General features: G+C 45.3%; 1 protein-coding gene across 2 annotated transcripts; it reads left to right on the forward strand.

The window, feature by feature from the left end:
- Positions 1-3,328: 3,328 nt before the first annotated feature.
- LOC130291460 (amiloride-sensitive sodium channel subunit gamma-like) lies at positions 3,329-24,514 on the forward strand. Of its 2 annotated transcripts, none has more exons than XM_056540197.1 (11): positions 3,329-4,002; positions 9,071-9,282; positions 11,359-11,489; positions 14,722-14,885; positions 15,325-15,429; positions 17,454-17,574; positions 17,920-17,992; positions 21,151-21,208; positions 22,490-22,563; positions 22,780-22,867; positions 24,057-24,514. In XM_056540197.1, exons 1-11 carry the CDS (start codon positions 3,616-3,618, stop codon positions 24,264-24,266), a joined length of 1,623 nt encoding a protein of 540 aa, XP_056396172.1. In that variant the 5' UTR covers positions 3,329-3,615; the 3' UTR covers positions 24,267-24,514. The 2 variants fall into 2 exon arrangements, with proteins under 2 accessions (XP_056396172.1, XP_056396173.1); XM_056540198.1 differs by having other exon boundaries at positions 22,780-22,855.
- Positions 24,515-24,723: the final 209 nt, after the last annotated feature.

The following is a 24,723-nucleotide window of genomic DNA, read 5'->3' on the forward strand; positions in this document are numbered from 1 at the left end:
CCTTATGGGAACAGGAGCGACTGGTGTGATGGCACAAATCATCATCCTGGCATACGCCCAGCACGGAACCCCTGAACTCCATCGTATTGATCACCGGCTCTCCTGCTTCTATAAACTAGGTCAGGACGTGGCGAGGATTATCCTTATTTATTCATAGGACGCAGTTCATTAAAATCTACTTACAAAGTATCTTCTAATGAAGAGAAGAAGAAGGTGAAGGCAGCTCCAGCTGTAAGGGGCACCGCACGGTATATATATATATATATATATATATATATATATGGGGCCATCAGTATGGGGCTATTGGCAATACACAGGGTCTGTCTGTATATGAGAAAATCACCTAAATAGTAATACAGAAGTATAAACATAATTAGGGACATTTATCAATGTTCGCTTATGTATTTTTATTTTTTTTTATTTTTTCCTTACTTTTTTTTTGCTTATGTGCGACTTATTTATCATCTGGTTTCCGCCTGTTTATAATTTTCTTTCCCGTAAGCAATTTTTCCTTTTTTAATTTGGTTGTAGCTTTTTCTGCTCCATGTTTGAGCTGGAGTAAATTTAGTCAATTTTTAACCCTGTTGCGTCCATTTTAAAATGATTACTACGTAGTTAATTTTTGGAAAACTTGCTTTTCTCGCTTTCCAGTCAAAATGTCGCACGAAAAATCGCGTAGTCGCAGTTGCGACAATTATAGTAAAGAATACCTGACTAAACTCGTTGATAAATGTCCGTAATTGTTCTAATCCCTCAGCTACGAACCCGCTGATTGTGGAGCCGCAGATAAGGTCACCCCATGGGCACAAACCTCACCTGATTCTGTAGCTCCCATAGACCTGACAAAACTACAACTCCCATCATGCCCTAAGAGCCACAGATTGGGAAACAGTGTAATAGAGGGTGACCAGACATAAGTGACCCAACCTAGTTTCCAGGATCAGTAAGGCCACGTTCAGACAGAGGAATTTCCATTCCGCAAAGGTTGCTTAACGGAATTGTGGAATTCTGCGTTCTTAAAACACAAAATTCTGCTGAAATTCAAAGCCCCGTTGACGTTGAATTCCGCTGTGTGATTGGGACAACAGAATCCCATTAAGGGGTACTCCGGTGGAAAACTTTTTTATTTTATTTTTTTAAATGAACTGGTGCCAGAAAGTTAAACAGATTTGTAAATTACTTCTATTAAAAAATCTTAATCTTTCCAGTACTTTTTAGCAGCTGTATGCTACAGAGGAAATTCTTTTCTTTTAGAATTTCTTTTTTGTCTTGTCCACAGTGCTCTCTGCTGACACCTCTGTCCGTGTCAGGAACTGTCCAGAGCAGCAGAGGTTTGTAATGGGGATTTTCTCCTGTTCTGGACAGTTCCTGATACGGGCATCAGGTGTCAGCAGAGAGCACTGTGGACAAGAAAAAAAAGAAATTAAAAAAGAAAATAATTTCCTCTGTAGCATACAGCTGCTAAAAAGTACCGGAAGGGTTAAGATTTTTTTAATAGAAGTAATTTACAAATCTGTTTAACTTTCTGGCACCAGTTCATTTAAATGGGATTCCGCCATAAGAATTCCACTGTTTGATTGGGACAACAGAATCCCATTAAAAATTTGAGGGCAGTCATTTTTGGCATCATTTACGGCAGAATTCTTCCACGGAATTCCTTACAAAAATTCCATCGTCTGAATATGGCCTGAGGATCCCAGCAGTAGAACAACCCCCAATCGAGCTTTCAATGTGCTGTCAAAATTGGAAATGGCTATTTAGGGGCAACAGGACCAGCCTCAAAGAACTATGATTACTCTAAAACCAAGTGCCTGTAATTGTTGCAAAATAACAATTGCGTCCGGAGCTTCCGAGTGGCGCAATATTGGGGAAGGGATGGGATTTTATATTTCTTCATAAGCATTAATGTTATTTTGTTCCAGGAATGTATCTAATCCTGTTTTAAAGCTGTTAATTGTTCCTGCTGTGACCAGTTCCTGAGGTAGACTGTTCCATAAATTCACAGTTCTTATGGTAAAGAAGGCGTGTCGCCCCTTGAGACTAAACTTTTTCTTCTCCAGACGGAGGGAGTGCCCCCTCGTCCTTTGGGGGGGTTTAACCTGGAACAGTTTTTCTCCATATTTTTTGTATGGGCCATTTATATACTTATATACGTTTATGCAGCAGAATTGTAGTGTAAAACAACTAAAAACTGTTCTTTCCTTCTGAATGACATTGGTCCTCATTTACTTAGAAAATCGGGTTGTAAGTCTATGTTGCTTTTTCCCCCTGATATTTATTATTATGTCGCATCCTGTTTGTCGCACGTGGGTTTTATTGGTTTTGGTTTCCAACTCCTCTGAGTTGTCGGGAAAAAATCCACAACAATTCAACAAATTCGGGTTGGAAACCTTTATAAATACGCGGGAAAGTTCAGAAATGTCGGGTTACGCCCCTTTTTCGGGTTTGGGAGAATCCACATCGGGTCCGTAGGGAAAAAATGTCGCATCTTGTCGCAGACTGGCGCACCATGTCTGCGACATGGCGCAGACAAAGATGCGCCAAAAAAACCCGACAAAACAAGTCGGGTTTAGAATAGTAAATGAGGCCATTGTTGTGCTGGCAAAGATCGCGTGGATTTCTGTCAGCCCTATTTAAGTGCTTTTGACAGTCGCAGAAATGTGCGCACTAAATCTGCCGCGTGGGATCAAATGCTTATTTTACTCAGTAATATGTATATCAATGAATGCAGGGTGCCTCCAGATGTTGCAAAACTACACCTCCCAGTATGCCTGGACAGCCTTTGGGTCAGTTATCACAGTGTTTCCCGATCAGGGTGCCTTCAGCTGTTGCAAAACTACAACTCCCAGCATGCCTGTACAGCCTTTGGACCAGTTATCATGGTGTTTCCCAACCAAGGTGCCTCCAGCTGTTGCAAAAATACAACTCCCAGCATGCCTGGATAGCCTTTGGGTCAGTTATCACAGTGTTTCCCGATCAGGGTGCCTCCAGCTGTTGCAAAACTACAACTCCCAGCATGCCTGGATAGCCTTTGGACCAGTAATCATGGTGTTTCCCAACCAAGGTGCCTCCAGCTGTTACAAAACTACAACTCCCAGCATGCCCAGACAGCCTTTGGACCAGTTATCACGGTGTTTCCCAACCAAGGTGGCTTCAGCTGTTGCAAAACTACAACTCCCAGCATACCCGGACAGCCAACGGCTGTCCGGGCATGCTGGGAGTTGTAGTTTCGCAACAGCTGGAGGCACAGTTTGGAAAACACTGCTCTAATGCCTTCTATCCCCCCACATTATTGCACATCATTGATCAGTTCGGTTCGGTGGCGATCCCTCTAGTATCTGGCAGGCTTAGGTGATGGGCACAGCTATGGCGAGTGGGTATCAGATCAGTACAGTTCCCTATATCATCTCATACAGGTCTTATCATTTCCTGGTGTCTTCATGTAATTGGAGGCGTCCTGATCCCGTCTGTGACATGGATGTATAATGAGATCATTACTGGAGATGTCACTAAGGTAACAGGTCATTTCAGCAAAAAGACAAGATGGATTAGGAGCCCTTATACCTTGGGGCATTACAGCCCCCGGCCCTTTAAAGAGCCTCCGAGGCGGACCACATGAGGCAGAGCGGCGCCCGTCTACGGTGGAGAATGGGCTTCCCGGAGATGAAGGTCCTGGCTTCCTCCTCGTACGATGCCAAGACGTTAAAGAAGCTGGGCCAGACCACCCTGCAGCACACCTCGGCCCACGGGATCCCCAACATCTTCCGCTCTTGCCACTGGTTCCGCCGCCTGGTCTGGTTGTTCTTTGTGAGTTTCGCCCTGTGCTGCGCCCTCTGGCAGTGCACCGAGATGGTCATGACCTACTACACCTACCCGTCCCATGAGAAGATCATGCTCATCTCCAGTACCAAGCTCAAGTTCCCGGCCGTCACCATCTGCAACCTGAACAGCGTGCGGCTCTCGGCCATCAATCGCAGTTTCGCTATGGTGACGTCCCTGCAGGTGCGAATACGTGAGAGTATCTGTGTGTGAGAGAACAGGGTGAAGTCTGTAAATGGGGCTTCATATTACATTATACCCTCCCGTACAGAATGGGATTGTTTTTAGGGTCCCTATGTTGCACAATAATGGCGCCATGCAAATCTATGTAAGTTGCGCCACCATGACCCCCTTTAGAACAGGTTTCACGACTGTGTTCTTTAAGGTCAGAAATATTTTTGTATATGTATATATGTCTATTTGTATATAATCTAATCCAGTGTTTCCCAACCAGGGTGCCTCCAGCTGTGGCAAAACTACAGCTCCCAGCATGTCCGGACAGCCTTCGGCTGTCCGGACATCCTGGGAGTTGTAGTTTTGCCACAGCTGGAGGCAACCTGGTTGGGAATCACTGATCTAGTCGCTGATAATATATATGTCTATTTCATTATTACTGTTTTAATGTCTGTCACCTTCTGCGGAGTACAAGCGGTTGTTCTCTGTTAGCAGCCACTTGCTACGCCAGCCATATATACAGTGAAGGAAAAAAGTGTTTGACCCCCTGCTGATTCTGTACGTTTGCCCACTGACAAATAAATGAGCCGTCTATAATTTTAATGGCCGGTTTATTTAAACAGTGAGAGACGGAATAACAACAGAAATCCGGAAAAACACCTTTCACAAGTTATGAATTGATTTGTATTTTGGTGAAATAAGTATTTGACACCCCCCCCCCCCCCCCCCCCCCCTATCAATCAGCAAAGATTTCTGGCTCCCAGGTGTCTTTTATACAGGTAACGGGCTGAGATAAAGAGAACAGTGCTCCTAATCTCAGCTTGTTACCTGTATAATAGACACCTGTCCACAGAATCATCAATCAGATTCCAAACTCTCCATGGGCTACAAGACCAGAGAGCTGTCCAAGGATGTCAGGGACAAGATGGTAGACCTACACAAGACTGGAATGGGCTACAAGACCAAAGAGCTGTCCAAGGATGTCAGTTACAAGATGGTAGACCTACACAAGACTGGAATGGGCAACAAGACCAAAGAGCTGTCCAAGGATGTCAGCGACAAGATGGTAGACCTACACAAGACTGGAATGGGCTACAAGACCAAGGAGCTGTCCAAGGATGTCAGCGACAAGATGGTAGACCTACACAAGACTGGAATGGGCTACAAGACCAAAAAGCTGTCCGAGGATGTCAGCGACAAGATGGTAGACATACACAAGACTGGAATGGGCAACAAGACCAAAGAGCTGTCCAAGGATGTCAGTTACAAGATGGTAGACCTACACAAGACTGGAATGGGCAACAAGACCAAAGAGCTGTCCAAGGATGTCAGCGACAAGATGGTAGACCTACACAAGACTGGAATGGGCTACAAGACCAAGGAGCTTTCCAAGGATGTCAGGGACAAGATGGTAGATCTACACAAGACTGGAATGGGCTACAAGACCAAAAAGCTGTCCAAGGATGTCAGGGACAAGATGGTAGACCTACACAAGGCTGGAATGGGCTACAACACCAACGAGCTGTCCAAGGATGTCAGGGACAAGATGGTAGACCTACACAAGACTGGAATGGGCTACAACACTAAAGATCTGTCCAAGGATGTCAGGGACAAGATGATAGACCTACACAAAACTGGAATGGGCTACAAGACCAAAGAGCTGTCCAAGGATGTCAGTTACAAGATGGTAGACCTACACAAGACTGGAATGGGCAACAAGACCAAAGAGCTGTCCAAGGATGTCAGCGACAAGATGGTAGACCTACACAAGACTGGAATGGGCTACAAGACCAAGGAGCTTTCCAAGGATGTCAGGGACAAGATGGTAGATCTACACAAGACTGGAATGGGCTACAAGACCAAAAAGCTGTCCAAGGATGTCAGGGACAAGATGGTAGACCTACACAAGGCTGGAATGGGCTACAACACCAACGAGCTGTCCAAGGATGTCAGGGACAAGATGGTAGACCTACACAAGACTGGAATGGGCTACAACACTAAAGATCTGTCCAAGGATGTCAGGGACAAGATGATAGACCTACACAAAACTGGAATGGGCTACAAGACCAAAGAGCTGTCCAAGGATGTCAGGGACAAGATGGTAGACCTACACAAGACTGGAATGGGCTACAAGACCAAAAAGCTGTCCAAGGATGTCAGGGACAAGATGGTAGACCTACACAAGGCTGGAATGGGCTACAACACCAACGAGCTGTCCAAGGATGTCAGGGACAAGATGGTAGACCTACACAAGACTGGAATGGGCTACAACACTAAAGATCTGTCCAAGGATGTCAGGGACAAGATGATAGACCTACACAAAACTGGAATGGGCTACAAGACCAAAGAGCTGTCCAAGGATGTCAGTTACAAGATGGTAGACCTACACAAGACTGGAATGGGCAACAAGACCAAAGAGCTGTCCAAGGATGTCAGCGACAAGATGGTAGACCTACACAAGACTGGAATGGGCTACAAGACCAAGGAGCTTTCCAAGGATGTCAGGGACAAAATGGTAGATCTACACAAGACTGGAATGGGCTACAAGACCAAAAAGCTGTCCAAGGATGTCAGGGACAAGATGGTAGACCTACACAAGGCTGGAATGGGCTACAACACCAACGAGCTGTCCAAGGATGTCAGGGACAAGATGGTAGACCTACACAAGACTGGAATGGGCTACAAGACCAAAGAGCTGTCCAAGGATGTCAGGGACAAGATGGTAGACCTATACAAGAATGGAATGGGCTACAAGACCAAAGAGCTGTCCAAGGATGTCAGGGACAAGATGGTAAACCTACACAAGGATGGAATGGTCTACAAGACCAAAGAGCTGTCCAAGGATGTCAGGGACAAGATGGTACACCTACACAAGACTGGAATGGGCTACAAGACCAAAAAGCTGTCCCAGGATGTTAGGGACAAGATGGTACACCTACACAAGACTGGAATGGGCTACAAGACCAAAAAGCTGTCCCAGGATGTCAGGGACAAGATGGTAGACCTACACAAGGCTGAAATGGGCTACAAGACCAAAGAGCTGTCCAAGGATGTCAGGGACAAGATGGTAGACCTACACAAGACTGGAATGGGCTACAAGACCAAAAAGCTGTCCAAGGATGTGAGGGACAAGATGGGGACCTACACAAGACTGGAATGGGCTACAAGACCAAAGAGCTGTCTAAGGATGTCAGGGACAAGATGGTAGACCTATACAAGAATGGAATGGGCTACAAGACCAAAGAGCTGTCCAAGGATGTCAGGGACAAGATGCTAAACCTACACAAGGATGGAATGGTCTACAAGACCAAAGAGCTGTCCAAGGATGTCAGGGACAAGATGGTACACCTACACAAGACTGGAATGGGCTACAAGACCAAAAAGCTGTCCCAGGATGTTAGGGACAAGATGGTACACCTACACAAGACTGGAATGGGCTACAAGACCAAAAAGCTGTCCTAGGATGTCAGGGACAAGATGGTAGACCTACACAAGGCTGAAATGGGCTACAAGACCAAAGAGCTGTCCAAGGATGTCAGGGACAAGATGGTAGACCTATACAAGAATGGAATGGGCTACAAGACCAAAGAGCTATCCAAGGATGTCAGGGACAAGATGGTAAACCTACACAAGGATGGAATGGTCTACAAGACCAAAGAGCTGTCCAAGGATGTCAGGGACAAGATGGTACACCTACACAAGACTGGAATGGGCTACAAGACCAAAAAGCTGTCCCAGGATGTCAGGGACAAGATGGTACACCTACACAAGACTGGAATGGGCTACAAGACCAAAACGCTGTCCCAGGATGTCAGGGACAAGATGGTAGACCTACACAAGGCTGAAATGGGCTACAAGACCAAAGAGCTGTCCAAGGATGTCAGGGACAAGATGGTATAGCTATACAAGGCTGGGATTATTCATACATTCATTGGTAAACTTCAGAACTGCCTGCACATGAGCTTTCTTGAGCAGGGGGACCTTGCGGGCCCTCACGGCATAGTGTGTTACCAATAGTTTTCTTGGTAATTATGGTCCCAGCTGCCTTGAGATCATTGACAAGATCCTCCTGTGTAGTTCTGGGCCGATTCATCACCGTTCTTGTGATAATTGATCTTACACAGAGCCTCCGACCGAGGGAGATGGACAGGTATTTTGTGTTTCTTCCATTTATGAATAATTGCACAAACTGCTGTAAACTTCTCCTCAAGCTGCTTGGCGATAGTCTTGTAGTCCATTCCAGTCTTGAGTAGGTCTACCATCTTGTCCCTGACATCCTTTGACAGCTCTTTGGTCTTGTAGCCCATTCTAGACTTGTGTAGGTCCCCATCTTGTCCCGGACATCCTTGGACAGATCTTTGGTCTTGGTCATGGTGGAGAGTTTAGAATCTGATTGATACTTCTGTGGACAGGTGTCTATTATACAGGTAACAAGCTGAGATTTGGAGCACTGTTACCTTTAAGAGAGTGCTCCTAATCTCAACTTGTTACCTGTATAAAAGACACCTGGGAGCCAGAAATATTGATATAACTTATATAAAACGTGTTTTTATGTATTTTTTGTTGTTATTCCATCTATCACAGTTCAAATAAACCAACCATTAATATTATAGACTGATCGTTTCAATGCCAGTGCGCAAATGTATGAAATCAGCAGGGGGTCAAATACTTTTCCCACGTACAATGCCGACTGTCGTCCTCCTCGATGGTCGACCATATGTATGCCTATTACAGGCCTGCAAGGCTCCAGACTAGACTTCACAGACTATAAGACCATGTTCACATGACGAAATATTAGCGAAATGTCTGCACGGAAAACACGGGCGGACATTCCGGACTTTAAAAAAATTCTGGCGGGTGCTAGGGCCGCTCGGAAATGCGCCGTTTCATAGACATGTCTTCTTTTTGCGGACGCTGGAATCAGGATGATGTGTTTAGCCTCACAGAGGATTGTCGTGACTGGCTGTTACTGTGACAAATCCTCAGCTGTAAGAAGTAAATAGATCAGTGCAGCGTCCTCTTCCCATTCACTGACAGCAAGCAGTTATCATAAAGATCTTTTTTTGTTCTTCCCTAGGACTCTGGTCTAGAACAGACGCACAGGAGAAATCGCTCGCACGTCAACGCGTCGTCCGAATATCAAGACGAGAGCATCCAGTACGCCAGCGCCTTCAACAGGTTCGCCTCGGAATTTAACCAGTTATCGGACGAGCAGAAGGTGGAGATGGGGCACCAGCTGGACGACATGCTGATCTACTGCAACTTCCACGGTCAGGAATGCAACGCCAGGTATGGGGGGGATGGAGAGAGCGGCCATGATAGAGGGGGCACTGGGGACCCCATGGCTGGATGTTGATGTAATAGTAGGGAGGGGTGAATGCTTATGGAAGTGTTTCCCAAACAGCGTGCCTCCAGCTGTTGCAAAACTACAACTCCCAGCCTGCCCGGACAGCCTTTGGCTGTCCGGGCAAGCTGGGAGTTGTAGTTTTGCAACAGCTGGAAGACCGCAGGTGGGACACCCTTCATATAGAGTCTCAGTACAGAGCTCATGGCTGTCCAGACATGCTGGGAGTTGTAGTTTGCCAACTGATATAGAGACTCAATATGGAGCTCACGACTGTCCAGGCATGCTGGGAGTTGTAGTATTGCAACAGCTGGAGGCACCCTAGTTGGGAAACACTGATATAGAGTACAGAGCTCATAACCATCTGGCCATGCTGGGAGTTGTGGTTCTGCAACAGCTGGAGGGCCGCAGGTGGGACACCCTTCATATAGAGTCTCAGTACTGAGCTTACAGCTGTCCAGGCATGCTGGGAGTTGTAGTTTTGCAACAGCTGGAGGCGCCCTGTCTGAAAAACACTGCTATAAGGTGATACATTCAGTCCCTTCTCCTTTATTGCAGTATAACCGTTTACGGCGGCAGTAAAGCAATGTAGGAGCTGTGAGCAGCATGCACCGGGTAACTCTCTGTTATCAGCCACCCCCTCCTCACACTGACTCAGGCTATATAGAGGCGCTCCCTGCTCCACCTTGTATTCCTGCGGCGGTGACTCCCGTCCACTTCCCCACTGATCTTTTATTGTCCGTCTTTCATCATCAGTCATTGCCAGTTCCCAGAGTCCTGGAGGTGTTGGTGCGCGCCCCTTTAATAGCGCCATTATAGTAACGATGGGATTAAAGCGGCTTCTTGTACTGTCCGATACTGAGATATCATGTTCTTAAAAGCCCATTCTAAATGCTGGATTTTTTTTATACTGACACGTGTTCTTTTTTTCCTGTTTCTATCTAATTAGAATTTTTGGTAATATTATATATAATAATATAATAATAATAATGATTTTGTGTATATATATATATATATATATATATATATAAATCATAAAATGTTGCAGTATCTTGTAATACCTTTTAAATACATATATAGTAAATACTCAAATTTTACTATATATATATATATATATATATATATATATATATATATACACACATGTGTGTGTGTATATTAATACTATATATAATAATATTAATAATAATAATTAAAAAAATAATATATATATTTTTTAACAGTATATAGAGATATGCAGCTGAAACGCCGCAGATTGGACACCCTTGATATAGATTCTCAGTATAGAGCTCACGGCTGTACGGCCATACTGGGAGTTGTAGTTTTGCAACAGCTGGAAGGCTGCAGGTTGGACAGCATTGATATAGAGTAGTGTTTCCCAACCATAGTGCCTCCAGCTGTTGCAAAACTACAACTCCCAGCATGCCTGGAGAGCCAAAGACTGTCTGGACATGTTGGGAGTTGTAATTTTGAAAGAGCTGGAGGCACCCTGGTTGGGAAACATTGATGTAGAGTCTCAGTAGAGAGCTCACGGCTTTCGGGGCATGTTGGGAGTTGTAGTTTTGCTGCAGCTTCGACACCCTTGATATAGAGTCTCTGTACCGAGCTCACGGCTGTCCAGGCATGCTGAGAGTTGTAGTTTTGCAACAGCTGGAAGGTCGCAGGTTGAACACCCTTGATATAAAGCAGTATTTACCAACAAGGGTGCCTCCAGCTGTGGCAAAACTACAACTTCCAGCATGCCCGGACAGCCGAAGGCTGTCCGGGCATGCTGGGAGTTGTAGTTTTGCAAAAGCTAGAGGTTCCCTGGTTGGGAATTTCTGCTCTATTGCCTGGGAGTATGGAACAATGCAGCAGCACAAATCTCGTATAGTTTGTTACAATGTATCAGTGCAGGTAAATGTATCAGCTGTTTAACTCATGAGGATTGTCTGATCTGGAAACAATGTCATTAATATGTGTCTTTATAATCAGGGTGCCCAATTTTCACCCCTTTTTTGAATTTTCCCATTTTCTTTCAGTTACTTCTCCACTTTTATTAACTATAAGTTTGGAAACTGTTATACATTCAACTCCCAGAAGCCGACAGATTACCGGGGGAATCCATGGAGCACCCAGGCCCTCAATATCACCAAAGCAGGGTTCATGTATGGTAAGTGGTGGCTCAGGGGATCCCGCTGTTATTAAAAGGTATAATCCAGAATTGCAAAAAAATAGCTGCTTTCTCCCCATAACAGCACCACCCCTGTCCTCAGGTTGTGTGTGGTATTACAAGTCTGCTCCATTCACTTCAATGGAACGGAGTTGCAATACCTCATACAACCTAAGGACAAGAGTGGCGCTGTTTCTGGTAGAAAAAAAGCAATGTTTTTCTAATCCTTGATAACACATTTAGGCCAATGAAGAAATGTTCCAATGAAAACAGTCCGGTCCATAAAAAAAAATATATATTATTTATCTGTTTCTGGGAAAGCTAGGTTACTCTTTACTACAGTAAAGATTTTGGCAAATTTTAGGGACAACCTCAGTAGGTCAGACCTGTAAAGTGGCCTATATTATCTGCCACCTAGCTTTCCCCCCAAAAATAAGAAATTGTTGGGGAAAGTAGTTTAGGCTTGAAGCTCCGTGGCAGCCATATTGGTTGCCACCCAGCTCACCCAATAACTGATAAAGGTGGCAGATGACTGAAGCTAGGGTGGTTCACTGCCCCTGACTTTAGTAAAGCTGGGTGACTACTCCTACGGGAGCTGTTGTGGTGGCCATTTTTTATGTGATCCACCAGTCAGTATCCAGTGGTGTTTACGGTACCAGCATAGTGGCTGATAATATAAAGGGGGCTCTGTGGCTGATACTATAAAGGGGGCTCTGTGGATGGTACTGTTAGGAGGCTCTGTGGTTGGTACTGTTAGGAGGCTCTGTGGTTGGTACTGTTAGGGGGCTCTGTGGTTGGTACTGTTAGGGGGCTCTGTGGTTGGTACTGTTAGGAGGCTCTGTGGTTGGTACTGTTAGGGGGCTCTGTGGCTGGTACTGTTAGGGGGCTCTGTGGCTGGTACTGTTAGGAGGCTCTGTGGCTGGTATTGTTAGGGGGCTCTGTGGTTGGTACTGTTAGGGGGCTCTGTGGTCGGTACTGTTAGGAGGCTCTGTGGTTGGTACTGTTAGGGGCCTCTGTGGCTGGTACTGTTAGGGGGCTCTGTGGCTGGTACTGTTAGGAGGCTCTGTGGTTGGTACTGTTAGGGGCCTCTGTGGCTGGTACTGTTAGGGGGCTCTGTGGCTGGTACTGTTAGGAGGCTCTGTGGCTGGTACTGTTAGGAGGCTCTGTGGCTGGTACTGTTAGGAGGCTCTGTGGTCGGTACTGTTAGGGGCTCTGTGGTTGGTACTGTTAGGGGGCTCTGTGGTTGGTACTGTTAGGAGGCTCTGTGGCTGGTACTGTTAGGGGGCTCTGTGGCTGGTACTGTTAGGGGGCTCTGTGGTTGGTACTGTTAGGGGGCTCTGTGGTTGGTACTGTTAGGGGGCTCTGTGGCTGGTACTGTTAGGGGGCTCTGTGGTTGGTACTGTTAGGGGGCTCTGTGGTTGGTACTGTTAGGGGGCTCTGTGGCTGGTACTGTTAGGGGGCTCTGTGGTTGGTACTGTTAGGGGGCTCTGTGGCTGGTACTGTTAGGGGGCTCTGTGGCTGGTACTGTTAGGGGGCTCTGTGGTTGGTACTGTTAGGGGGCTCTGTGGCTGGTACTGTTAGGAGGCTCTGTGGCTGGTACTGTTAGGGGGCTCTGTGGTCGGTACTGTTAGGGGGCTCTGTGGTCGGTACTGTTAGGGGGCTCTGTGGCTGGTACTGTTAGGGGGCTCTGTGGCTGGTACTGTTAGGGGGCTCTGTGGCTGGTACTGTTAGGGGGCTCTGTGGTTGGTACTGTTAGGGGGCTCTGTGGCTGGTACTGTTAGGGGGCTCTGTGGTTGGTACTGTTAGGAGGCTCTGTGGCTGGTACTGTTAGGAGGCTCTGTGGCTGGTACTGTTAGGGGGCTCTGTGGTTGGTACTGTTAGGGGGCTCTGTGGCTGGTACTGTTAGGGGGCTCTGTGGCTGGTACTGTTAGGGGGCTCTGTGGCTGGTACTGTTAGGGGGCTCTGTGGCTGGTACTGTTAGGGGGCTCTGTGGCTGGTACTGTTAGGGGGCTCTGTGGCTGGTACTGTTAGGGGGCTCTGTGGTTGGTACTGTTAGGAGGCTCTGTGGCTGGTACTGTTAGGGGGCTCTGTGGCTGGTACTGTTAGGGGGCTCTGTGGTTGGTACTGTTAGGGGGCTCTGTGGCTGGTACTGTTAGGGGGCTCTGTGGTTGGTACTGTTAGGGGGCTCTGTGGCTGGTACTGTTAGGGGGCTCTGTGGCTGGTACTGTTAGGGGGCTCTGTGGTTGGTACTGTTAGGGGGCTCTGTGTCTGGTACTGTTAGGGGGCTCTGTGGCTGGTACTGTTAGGGGGCTCTGTGGTTGGTACTGTTAGGGGGCTCTGTGGCTGGTACTGTTAGGGGGCTCTGTGGTCGGTACTGTTAGGGGGCTCTGTGGCTGGTACTGTTAGGGGGCTCTGTGGTCGGTACTGTTAGGGGGCTCTGTGGTCGGTACTGTTAGGGGGCTCTGTGGCTGGTACTGTTAGCGGGCTCTGTGGTCGGTACTGTTAGGGGGCTCTGTGGCTGGTACTGTTAGGGGGCTCTGTGGTCGGTACTGTTAGGGGGCTCTGTGGTCGGTACTGTTAGGGGCTCTGTGGTCGGTACTGTTAGCGGGCTCTGTGGTCGGTACTGTTAGGGGGCTCTGTGGCTGGTACTGTTAGGGGGCTCTGTGGTCGGTACTGTTAGGGGGCTCTGTGGCTGGTACTGTTAGGGGGCTCTGTGGTTGGTACTGTTAGGGGGCTCTGTGGCTGGTACTGTTAGGGGGCTCTGTGGTCGGTACTGTTAGGGGGCTCTGTGGTCGGTACTGTTAGGGGCTCTGTGGTCGGTACTGTTAGCGGGCTCTGTGGTTGGTACTGTTGGGGGCTCTGTGGCTGTTACTGTTAGGGGGCTCTGTAGCTGGTACTGTTAGGGGGCTCTGTGGTCGGTACTGTTAGGGGCTCTTTGGTTGGTACTGTTAGGGGCTCTGAGGTTGGTACTGTTAGGGGGCTCTGTGGTCGGTACTGTTAGCGGGCTCTGTGGTTGGTACTGTTGGGGGCTCTGTGGCTGTTACTGTTAGGGGGCTCTGTAGCTGGTACTGTTAGGGGGCTCTGTGGTCGGTACTGTTAGGGGCTCTTTGGTTGGTACTGTTAGGGGCTCTGAGGTTGGTACTGTTAGGCGGTTCTGTGGTTGGTACTGTTGGGGTGACACTATGGCTGAAGCCTTCAGATATTATCACTGACCCGTCTGTGTGCCCGGCAGGTCTGCACCTGGAGCTGTTCATACAGCAGATAGAATATGTCAGGGACATGACGCACTCCGCCGGCATCCGCCTCCTCATTCACGATCAGGCCCAGATGCCGTTTCCCGAGGATGAAGGTGTCAATGTCCCACCCGGAGCTGAAACTGATATCGGCCTGATGAAGGTAACAGGATGCCCTGAAGGGCCACTGTCATTAAATAAATCTGCACATTGGATATATTTTATCCTGATAGAGCTACAACTCCCATCATGCCTTGACAAGCAAAAACACAACTACCATTAGCTGTCCGGGCATGATGGGGGTGGTGGATTTGCAACAGCTGAAGAGCAAAATGCTTTAGTATTTCCAGTCTTTCAAAATAATATGTGTTTCTCCCTACTGACCACTAGATGTCACTGTAACAATAAGTGAAATATTGTACAATATACTGTTCTGTATATCAATGTTCCCCAATTTGTGGCTCTCCAGCTGCTGCAAGATGACAACTCCCATCATGTTTCTTCTGTCTGGGCATAATGGGAATAGTCATTTCAGGTTGGGGAATGCTGCTGTATATAATTCTATATTATTATTAATAATACTAATGGATATATCTTTGCAGGTTCACATTGACCGGCTGAAATCACCATATATAAGCCAGTGCACCGAAGGGGAGGACATCAAGAACTTCTATAAGGACGTGTATGGAGCTGGGTACACACGAGAGGTCAGCTCAGCCTGTTACGCACAGAGACAAGTTTTTAGATGCAGCTTTTGAATCTAAAGCCAAAATGTGGTTTTAGGGGTATGTGGGGTATGAGCTCCGGCTGGCATAACAATGGAGAAGAAAATAAAAGTGATACTTACTCATCCCATTGACTTGAATGGAGTCTGTCGGGAATCTGGTTATTTACCGGAGAAAAAAAATAGTGCAAGTAAGTGAACAGCACCCATCAAAGAGCAGGAAAAATAATCATTTATACAGTGTTCTTCAAAATGCAGCACTCCAGCTGTCAGGAAACTACAACTTACAGCATTGCTGCGGCTGACAGGGCATGCTGGGAATTGTAGTTTCACAATATCTAAAGACCTATAGAAGACAAAAGATTGAAGACTAATGATATAGCTGCCACTACAGCTCCCTAAAGCAGGGTTTCCCAACCTGTGTGCCTCCAGCTGTTGCTAAATGACAACTCCCAGCATGCCTGCACAGCCGTTGGCATGCTGGGGAGTTGTTGTTTTGCAACAGCTGGAGGCACCCAGTTTGAAAAACATTTCCCTATGGGGTTATCAATCAGCTTTTCTAGAGCCCTCAATGGCAAGTCTGTCTAGATTAGCAATAAAAAGTGGGTTTTACCATTCAGGAATCTAAAAAAGCTTGGTGCATGCACTATTTTTTTCCCCGTTTAATTCCTGTCCTTTTAGCGTAATTATACGGCGTAATTGTCCTTATATTCAGGGTTTCCCAACCAGGGTGCCTCCAGCTGTTGCTAAATGACAACTCCCAGCATGCCTGCACAGCCATTGGCATGCTGGGGAGTTGTTGTTTTGCAACAGCTGGAGGCACCCAGTTTGGAAAACATTTCCCTATGGGGTTATCAATCAGCTTTTCTAGAGCCCTCAATGGCAAGTCTGTCTAGATTAGCAATAAAAAGTGGGTTTTACTATTCAGGAATCTAAAAAAGCTTGGTGCATGCACTATTTTTTTCTCCGATTAATTCCTGTCCTTTTAGCGTAATTATATGGCGTAATTGTCCTTATATTCAATGTTTCCCAACCAGGGTGCATCCAGCTGTTGCAAAACTACAAATTCCAGCATGCCTGGACAGCCTTTAGCTGTCCAGGCATGCTGGGATTTGTAGTTTTGCAACAGCTGGAGGCTCCCTGGTTGGGACACACTGATCTAGGTAATGTTTTTCTCCTGTCTTATACCAGGATCTTAGATGTCAGACAGGACAGCCCATTCCCTTCTATCTCAGCATACCCTAGAGGTGCCTCTATAAAAGACAATGTTGAGCTGTCAGCCCCCATATACCGGCCATCTTGGTCAGCCCCCATATACCGGCCATCTTGGTCAGCCCCCCTATACCGGCCATCTTGGTCAGCCCCCATATACCGGCCATCTTGGTCAGCCCCCATATACCGGCCATCTTGGTCAGCCCCCATATACCGGCCATCTTGGTCAGCCCCCATATACCGGCCATCTTGGTCAGCCCCCCTATACCGGCCATCTTGGTCAGCCCCCATATACCGGCCATCTTGGTCAGCCCCCATATACCGGCCATCTTGGTCAGCCCCCATATACCGGCCATCTTGGTCAGCCCCCATATACCGGCCATCTTGGTCAGCCCCCATATACCGGCCATCTTGGTCAGCCTCCATATACCGGCCATCTTGGTCAGCCCCCATATACCGGCCATCTTGGTCAGCCCCCATATACCGGCCATCTTGGTCAGCCCCCATATACCGGCCATCTTGGTCAGCCCCATATACCGGCCATCTTGGTCAGCCCCCATATACCGGCCATCTTGGTCAGCCCCCATATACCGGCCATCTTGGTCAGCCCCCATATACCGGCCATCTTGGTCAGCCTCCATATACCGGCCATCTTGGTCAGCCTCCATATACCGGCCATCTTGGTCAGCCCCATATACGTGTCATCTTGGTCAGCCCCCCTCGGTATGTGAGTGCACACTTGCTCTGTGAGTGCCCGCTTGCTCTGACCTTGCTGTGTTTTGCTGTTGCCCGCAGGCCTGTAAACGGACGTGTGCCCAGCAAAGCATCATCGACAACTGCGGTTGTTCCCACTGGGAGTTCGCTTATCCAAAAGAGCTGGGGAACCCCAAGTGTAATCTCAGCAACACCGCTGTCCGTAAGTCAGATCTACTCTTCATTACACTCTCTAATGCTCTCTCTTATCAGCCATTTTCAAGCTTGCACTAGGATGTCATAGTGTACTTTAATGGGACAAACAGCGCCACACCTCTTCTCAGGTTGTGGGTGTCATTACAGCTTGGCTCTATTCACGCCGATGGAACTGATCTGCAATTCCGCACACAACCTGAGGAGACGTGTGGCGCTGTTTTTGTTAAGACATCAACCCTGTGTTTTTTAACCCTGGATAACCCCTCTAAGCATTTTTTGTTAACGGCTTAACGCCTCCATTTTCTGCATCGTGACTGTGTTACGCTTTGACCATTGCATTTTATGCTTCCAGGTGACTGCGTGAAGCTTTACGAATTTAAATTTGCACATGATGAGTTAATCTGCCACTGCCCCCTACAGTGCAAGTAAGTGAACTGCACCCATCAAAGAGCAAGAAAAAAAAAATCATTGATACAGTGTTCTTCAAACTGCAGCACTCCAGCTGGCATGAAACTACAACCCACTGTGGCTGACAGGGCATGCTGGGAATTGTAGTTTCACAATATCTAAAGAACAAAAGCTGGAAGACTAATGATATAGCTGCCAATACGGCTCCCTAAAGCAGGGTTTCCCAACCAGTGTGCCTCTAGCAGTTGCAAAACGACACCTCCCAGCATGCCCGGACAGCCAACGGCTGTCCGGGCATACTGGGGGTTGTCGTTTTGCAACAGCTGGAGGCACCTAGAATGAGAAACATTTCCATATGGGGTTATCACTCAGCTTTTTTCTAGAGTCCTCAATGGCGAATCTGTGTAGATTAGCAATAAAAAGGTGGTTTTACCATTCAGGAATCTGAAAAAGCTTGGTGATAATTCCTGTAATGATAGAAATGCAGCTTTTCAGCTGTTTTCTAGTTATCTTGATGTTTATTTTCATCACCCAGCTTTCTGCAGATTCTGAATATCACAGCACTCTTCTTTCTGAATGTCTTTCTAGTATTCTATTAATTTAAAGGGGTATTCCAAGAAAAACTTTTATTTATATATCAACTGGCTCCAGAAAGTTAAACAGATTTGTAAATGACTTCTATTTAAAAATCTTAATCCTTCCAATAATTACCGGCTGCTGAAGTTGAGTTGTTCTTTTCTGTCTGACAACAGTGCTCTCTGCTGACATCTCAGCTTGTCTCGGGAACTGGAGAGAGTAGAAGAGGTTTGCTATGGGGATTTGCTTCTACCCTGGATAGTTCCTGAGACAGGTGTCATCAGATCACTTAGACAGAAATAACAACTCAACTTCATCAGCTCATAAGTACTGAAAGGATTAAGATTTTTTTTTATAGAAGTCATTTACAAATCTGTTTAACTTTCTGTACCCAGTTGATATATATATATATATATATCAAAAAGTATATTTCCTGGATAACCCCTTTAACAGGAGCGGCAGAGATATAGGGGATGGACTGAAATACCTCTTTAGTCATCGCTTGGTCGTCGGTCGTGTTGGTGCAACCACAGAGCACATGACACAGGTCTAGAATTTCCTGCCTGTTTCCAGCTGACTACAGCAAACATCACTATTATGCCAATTCTGCTTTTCTTAATCACATGATGGCCCGAGAGAGAAAGAGAGAAAGAGAGAGAGAGAGAGAGAGAGAGAGAGAGAGAGAGGCAGAGAGAGAGAGAGAGAGAGGCAGAGAGAGAGGCAGAGAGAGAGGCAGAGAGAGAGGCGGCTGCTCCTATAATTGTACCTGGAAAAGAGAAGAAGAAAAACTATTACTCTGAACACAGGACTTACAGTTAGATCTGGTTTTGGGAAAGTAGGGTGATAGTCAATATGGCCGCCATTACAGCGCCCTCTAAGCCGTTATGCAGACTTGACCAACACAGTGGTACTGGAGTGATGATGGAATAACCAGATCTGGTGCTGGTTAAAATCACCAGTGATAGCTGCAATGGAGACCATACATGCACCCAAAATCTTTAACCTGGCGGAGTGGTCCCTGAGGTGCCGGTTGATGCCACCCTCCTCCAATGTATGGTTCCAAGCCACTTATTGCCCAATGTGGTAGTAGGAGAAAAGGGAGAGGGTGCACCTCAAAATGTATTCAGACATTACTCTCAAATAATTTTAGACCCCAAATTCAGACCCCAAAATCAATTTAGACCCCTAAAATAATTCAGACTCCAGACCAGACAACCTTGATTTATTCAGATCACAGACCCAACCACCTAAATGTATCCAGACTCCAGTCCAAAACCCCAAATTTTCCTAAGATCCCAGAATGGACCCTCTAAATCAATTTGTACCCCAGATCAGACCCCCTGAATTTATTCAGACCATAGACAAGACATCTAAATGAATTCAGACCAATTATCTAAATCAATTTAGACCCCAAATCAAAACCCCCACATTTATTTAGACCCCCCCCCAAACCCTTTGAATTTATTCAGACCCAAGAGCAAAACCCCTAAATTTACTCAGATCCCAGACCGACCCCTAAATCAATTCAGACCTCAGAACAGACCCTCTAAATTGATTTAGATACCAGATTCCGCCCCAGACAAGACACTTAAATGAATTTAGACCAATTATCTAAATAAATTTGGACCACAGACCACACAACTAGATAAATTCACACCTCATGCCCCCATGTAAATTTAGACCTCAGACCAGATCCCTAAGTCAACTCAGACCCCAGAACAGACCCTCAAAATCAATTTATACCCCCAAATCAAATCAGACCAATTTAGATCTCCAAACCCCCTGTATTTTTTCGGACCCCAGACCGAAACCCCTGAATTTACTCAGATCCCAGACCGGACCCCTAAATTAATTTAGACCCCAGACCAATCCCTTAAGTGAACTCAGACTCAAATACAGACCCTCTAAATCAATTTAGACCTCAGCCCAGACCCCATAAATTTACTTAGATCCAAGACAAGACATCTAAATTCATTCAGACCAATCATCTTAATCAATCTAGACCCAAAATCAGATCCTCTCAATTTATTTAGACCCCAAACCCCCTTCATTTATTCAGACCCCAGACCAAAACCCCTGAATGTACTCAGATCCCAGACCAGACCCTTAAGTCAATTCAGACCCCAAAACAGACCTCCTAAATCAATTTATACCCCCAAATCAGACCCCTAAATTTATTTAGATCCCCAAACCACCACATTAAGTGAGGTGACACCTGTAGGGAGACAGGACTCCAGAGAGAGAAGCCTTAAAGGGGTTATCCAGGAATAATAAAAAAAAAAACTGAGATAATTTCTTCAAAGCAGCGCCACACCTGTCCTCAGGTTGTGTTTGGTAATACAACTTGGCTCTATTCAATGGAACTAAGCTGCAATACCCCTCACACAACCTGTGGACAGTTGTGGTGCTGTTTCAAAGAAATCAGCTCTATTTTTCTATGGATAACTCTTATAAACATTTCTACATTATCTATTGAATTTGATTTGCATGTCAAGGCCCGCCCCTGCGGTTCCAAGTGTCCACCTTTGCGTTACCAGAAGCAGAGAACACTAGATAAATGTTGTTCACCTTTATACTAATCTGTGTTTCCTTGTGACAGAGAAGACATTTATGAGCTGACCGTGTCGGGATCCCAGTGGCCGTCCAGCGCTTTTATCGTAAGTGTCACATATTCGATCTGGGTATGCGGGACGTGTAGTGCGACACCACATGTGAGATGATACGTTACACAATCTAACACAATTTGACCGAACTGCCCCAAAATATTATCCCAAAATGGCATAATAAATATGGCGCAACTCTCTACACGTGATAGACACATATCTCTTGCCTCCTTGTGACCGGAGTACTTTACATTAGATATGTATTTTAAAAAAATGGTACCTACCTTTTCTAAATTTGCCACACTTTGGAAAATTGTCGTAGGAGGCTTAAAAAGTGTCTAAAATCGATAACAAATTTGCAACATCCCACAATGAAAACAGGGGTACGCTAGTGGTTCTCAACCAGGGTGCCTTCAGCTGTTGCAAAACTACAACTCCCAACATGCCCGGACAGCCGTTGGCTGTCCGGGCATGCTGGGAGTTGTAGTTTTGTAACAGCTGGAGGCACCTTGGTTGGAAAACACTGCTGTATGCACATAGGATGTTGATCTTGGTAGGGGTTTCAGTGGTGGGACACCCACAAGACGTTCATGGGGCGCTGTATGTAGGGTCCTTACACTGTAGAGCTGCTTGTAACATGGAGGGAACTCTGCAAACAGCACCTCATATCTCAGCCTCCTAATATATATATATATATATATATATATATATATATATAATTATTTATACATATTTATGTAAATAAATATATATTTATTTATATATATTAATATATATACACATATTTATATAAATAAATACATAGATATATATTTATTTATATTTATTACTATATATATAATATTTATAAATCTATACACATATAAATACATAGATATATATTTATTTATATTTATTAATAAATATATATTTAATATATATAAATCTATACACATATTTATATAAATACATAGATATATTTATTTACGGTATATTTATTACTATATATATAATATTTATAAATCTATACACATATAAATAAATACATAGATATATATTTATTTATATTTATTAATATATATAATATGTATAAATCTATACACATATAAATACATAGATATATATTTATTAATAAATATATATTTAATATATATAAATCTATACACATTTATATAAATACATACATATATATATATTTATTACTATATATATATATATATATATATATATATATATATAATATTTATAAATCTATACACATATAAATAAATACATAAATATATATTTATTTATATTTATTAATATATATCTATATATATACATATATGTGCTTTACAACAGTATTTCTGTTTATAGGAAAATTTCTCCAAGGACCTTAAAGAGTGGGGAGGCCAAATGAAAGACGTAGCGGACAATCCATCACTTATCAGGTATCTGGCATACAGTCTATTGCTCCCTGTTATCAGCCACGTCAGGCTACAGGGAGGCTGAATGTAGTGTTTTTCAGTGGGGCGGGTGACCCTGACTCCCCCACACTGATCACTACTTTCTGTCGTTCTTCTTATAATGCTCTATGATAAGCTGCAGCCCTTTTAGGGTTATTGTCCCTTTATCTGTGTTTCCTGACTTCCCTTTTGTTTCTCTAGGGATAATTTTGTGAAGGTCGTGGTTTATTTCAAACAACTCAACTTTGAGCTGATAGAAGAGGAACCATCCATGACGGTGAGGACCAAGGTGAACATATGCACCATCCTGACATGGCTGCTGTGTCGAAGCAGTTCATTGTTGTAACTGGGTCATGTGATTACCAGTCTAACCCACAAAAAATAAATCTCAGTGTTTAATGTGTGAAAGGAAGTGGCCAGTCCTGAGTCAGCTGACTTCATGTGAACTACAGTATGACATCATCAGATCCCTTCTACAAGCTCCCAGACCCCACCCAGCTCTATCTGTATACTGCTGCTATGTCTATGGGATCAGTATATATAGTAGTTATACACCTCCCCTCCAGCTCTATCTGTATACTGCTACTATCTCTAAGGGATCAGAATATATAGTAGTTATACACCTCCCCTCAAGCTCTATCTGTATACTGCTGCTATCTCTATGAGATCAGGATATATAGTAGTTATACACCTCTCCTCCAGCTCTATCTGTATACTGCTGCTGTCTCTAGGGGATCATGATATATAGTAGTTATACACCTCTCCTCCAGCTCTATCTGTATACTGCTGCTATCTCTATGGGATCAGGATATATAGTAGTTATACACCTTCCCTCTAGCTCTATCTGTATACTGCTGCTACCTCCATGGGATCAGGATATATAGTAGTTATACACCTTCCCTCTAGCTCTATCTGTATACTGCTGCTATCATTATGAAATTAGAATATATAGTAGTTATATAACTCCCCTAAATCTATTCTCACACATCGTGTTTTTGCTCTTTTTTTGCGGTAATTTTACTAAAATAACAAATGCGCAGATTGCAGTAAAAACCATGCCATTTTTAAAAGTGCTTTTGGAATACCAAAGCAAAACACAGTTTCACAGGTTTCTGGTTGCTGGAGTCTAAGCGGGCGATTAGGTTGGTAAATTGCAGTGATGAGACTCCACTTCCTTTCTCTCTGCAAAATCAAGAGGATTCCTGGGAAATGTAGGAAGCATGAGAAGATTATTTCTGTTCTGAACTAGGAATTAGTATTGCTGTAACCCCATGCCTGCCACATCAGATAAAACGGGTAAGCACAAAGCATACACAAGAACCTCTATATTATACTGTAATAATAGCCTATGCTGCACTATAAAAGCAAATCAAGTAAATAAATCCCCGGAGTGCTTCTATAATGCAGCTCTGGATGGATGTGACTGGAATATCAGCAGCCCGACCTTTATTTAGGATTTTCTTTCTTTTTTGTTGCAGGAAATTAATCTCCTCTCTAACATGGGGGGCTTGGTCGGCCTGTGGGTGGGCTTCTCTGTCTGCACCCTGGCAGAGTTTTTTGAGTTGCTGTTGGACGTCATTCTGCTTTTTATTCGGAGGTGCATCGAGACAGTGAACAAGGAGGGATATTCCAATCCCTACATTCAGAAGCCGAGCTCCATCTACCTACAGAGGACCACCAAGCTGTGAACGGGGGCCGGCGGATAAAGGACCTTGGATATGGGCACTCAGTGGGTTTGCATTGATCTCCCCTGTGCCCGGGTGTACACATCTCACCTGCTGGCCTGTGCCATGTATGTAGTTAAAAGAGAAGGATCATGCCCGAAAACATACCCCCTGTCTGCAGTATATCTGCGGTTGGACCCCCCGCGATCTCCTGTACAGGGCTGCGGCTGTCCCCGAAACAGAGCGTCCCGAACCAACGCACGAAACGGCAGCCGACACGCCCCCTCCATATATCTCTATGGGAGAGCCTAACGGCTCTCCCATAGAGATATATGGAGGGGGCGTGTCTGCCGCCGCTTCGTGTGGGGGTGGGCACCTCCTGTTCCCTGGGAGAGCAGTGGTCACATGCAGGAGAACACAGGGGTCCCCAGTGGTTGGACCCCCGCAATCTAATACTTATCCCTTATACTGCAGATAGAGG

This window comes from Hyla sarda, chromosome 9 (genome assembly GCF_029499605.1).
Source record: "Hyla sarda isolate aHylSar1 chromosome 9, aHylSar1.hap1, whole genome shotgun sequence".
NCBI lineage: Eukaryota > Metazoa > Chordata > Amphibia > Anura > Hylidae > Hyla > Hyla sarda.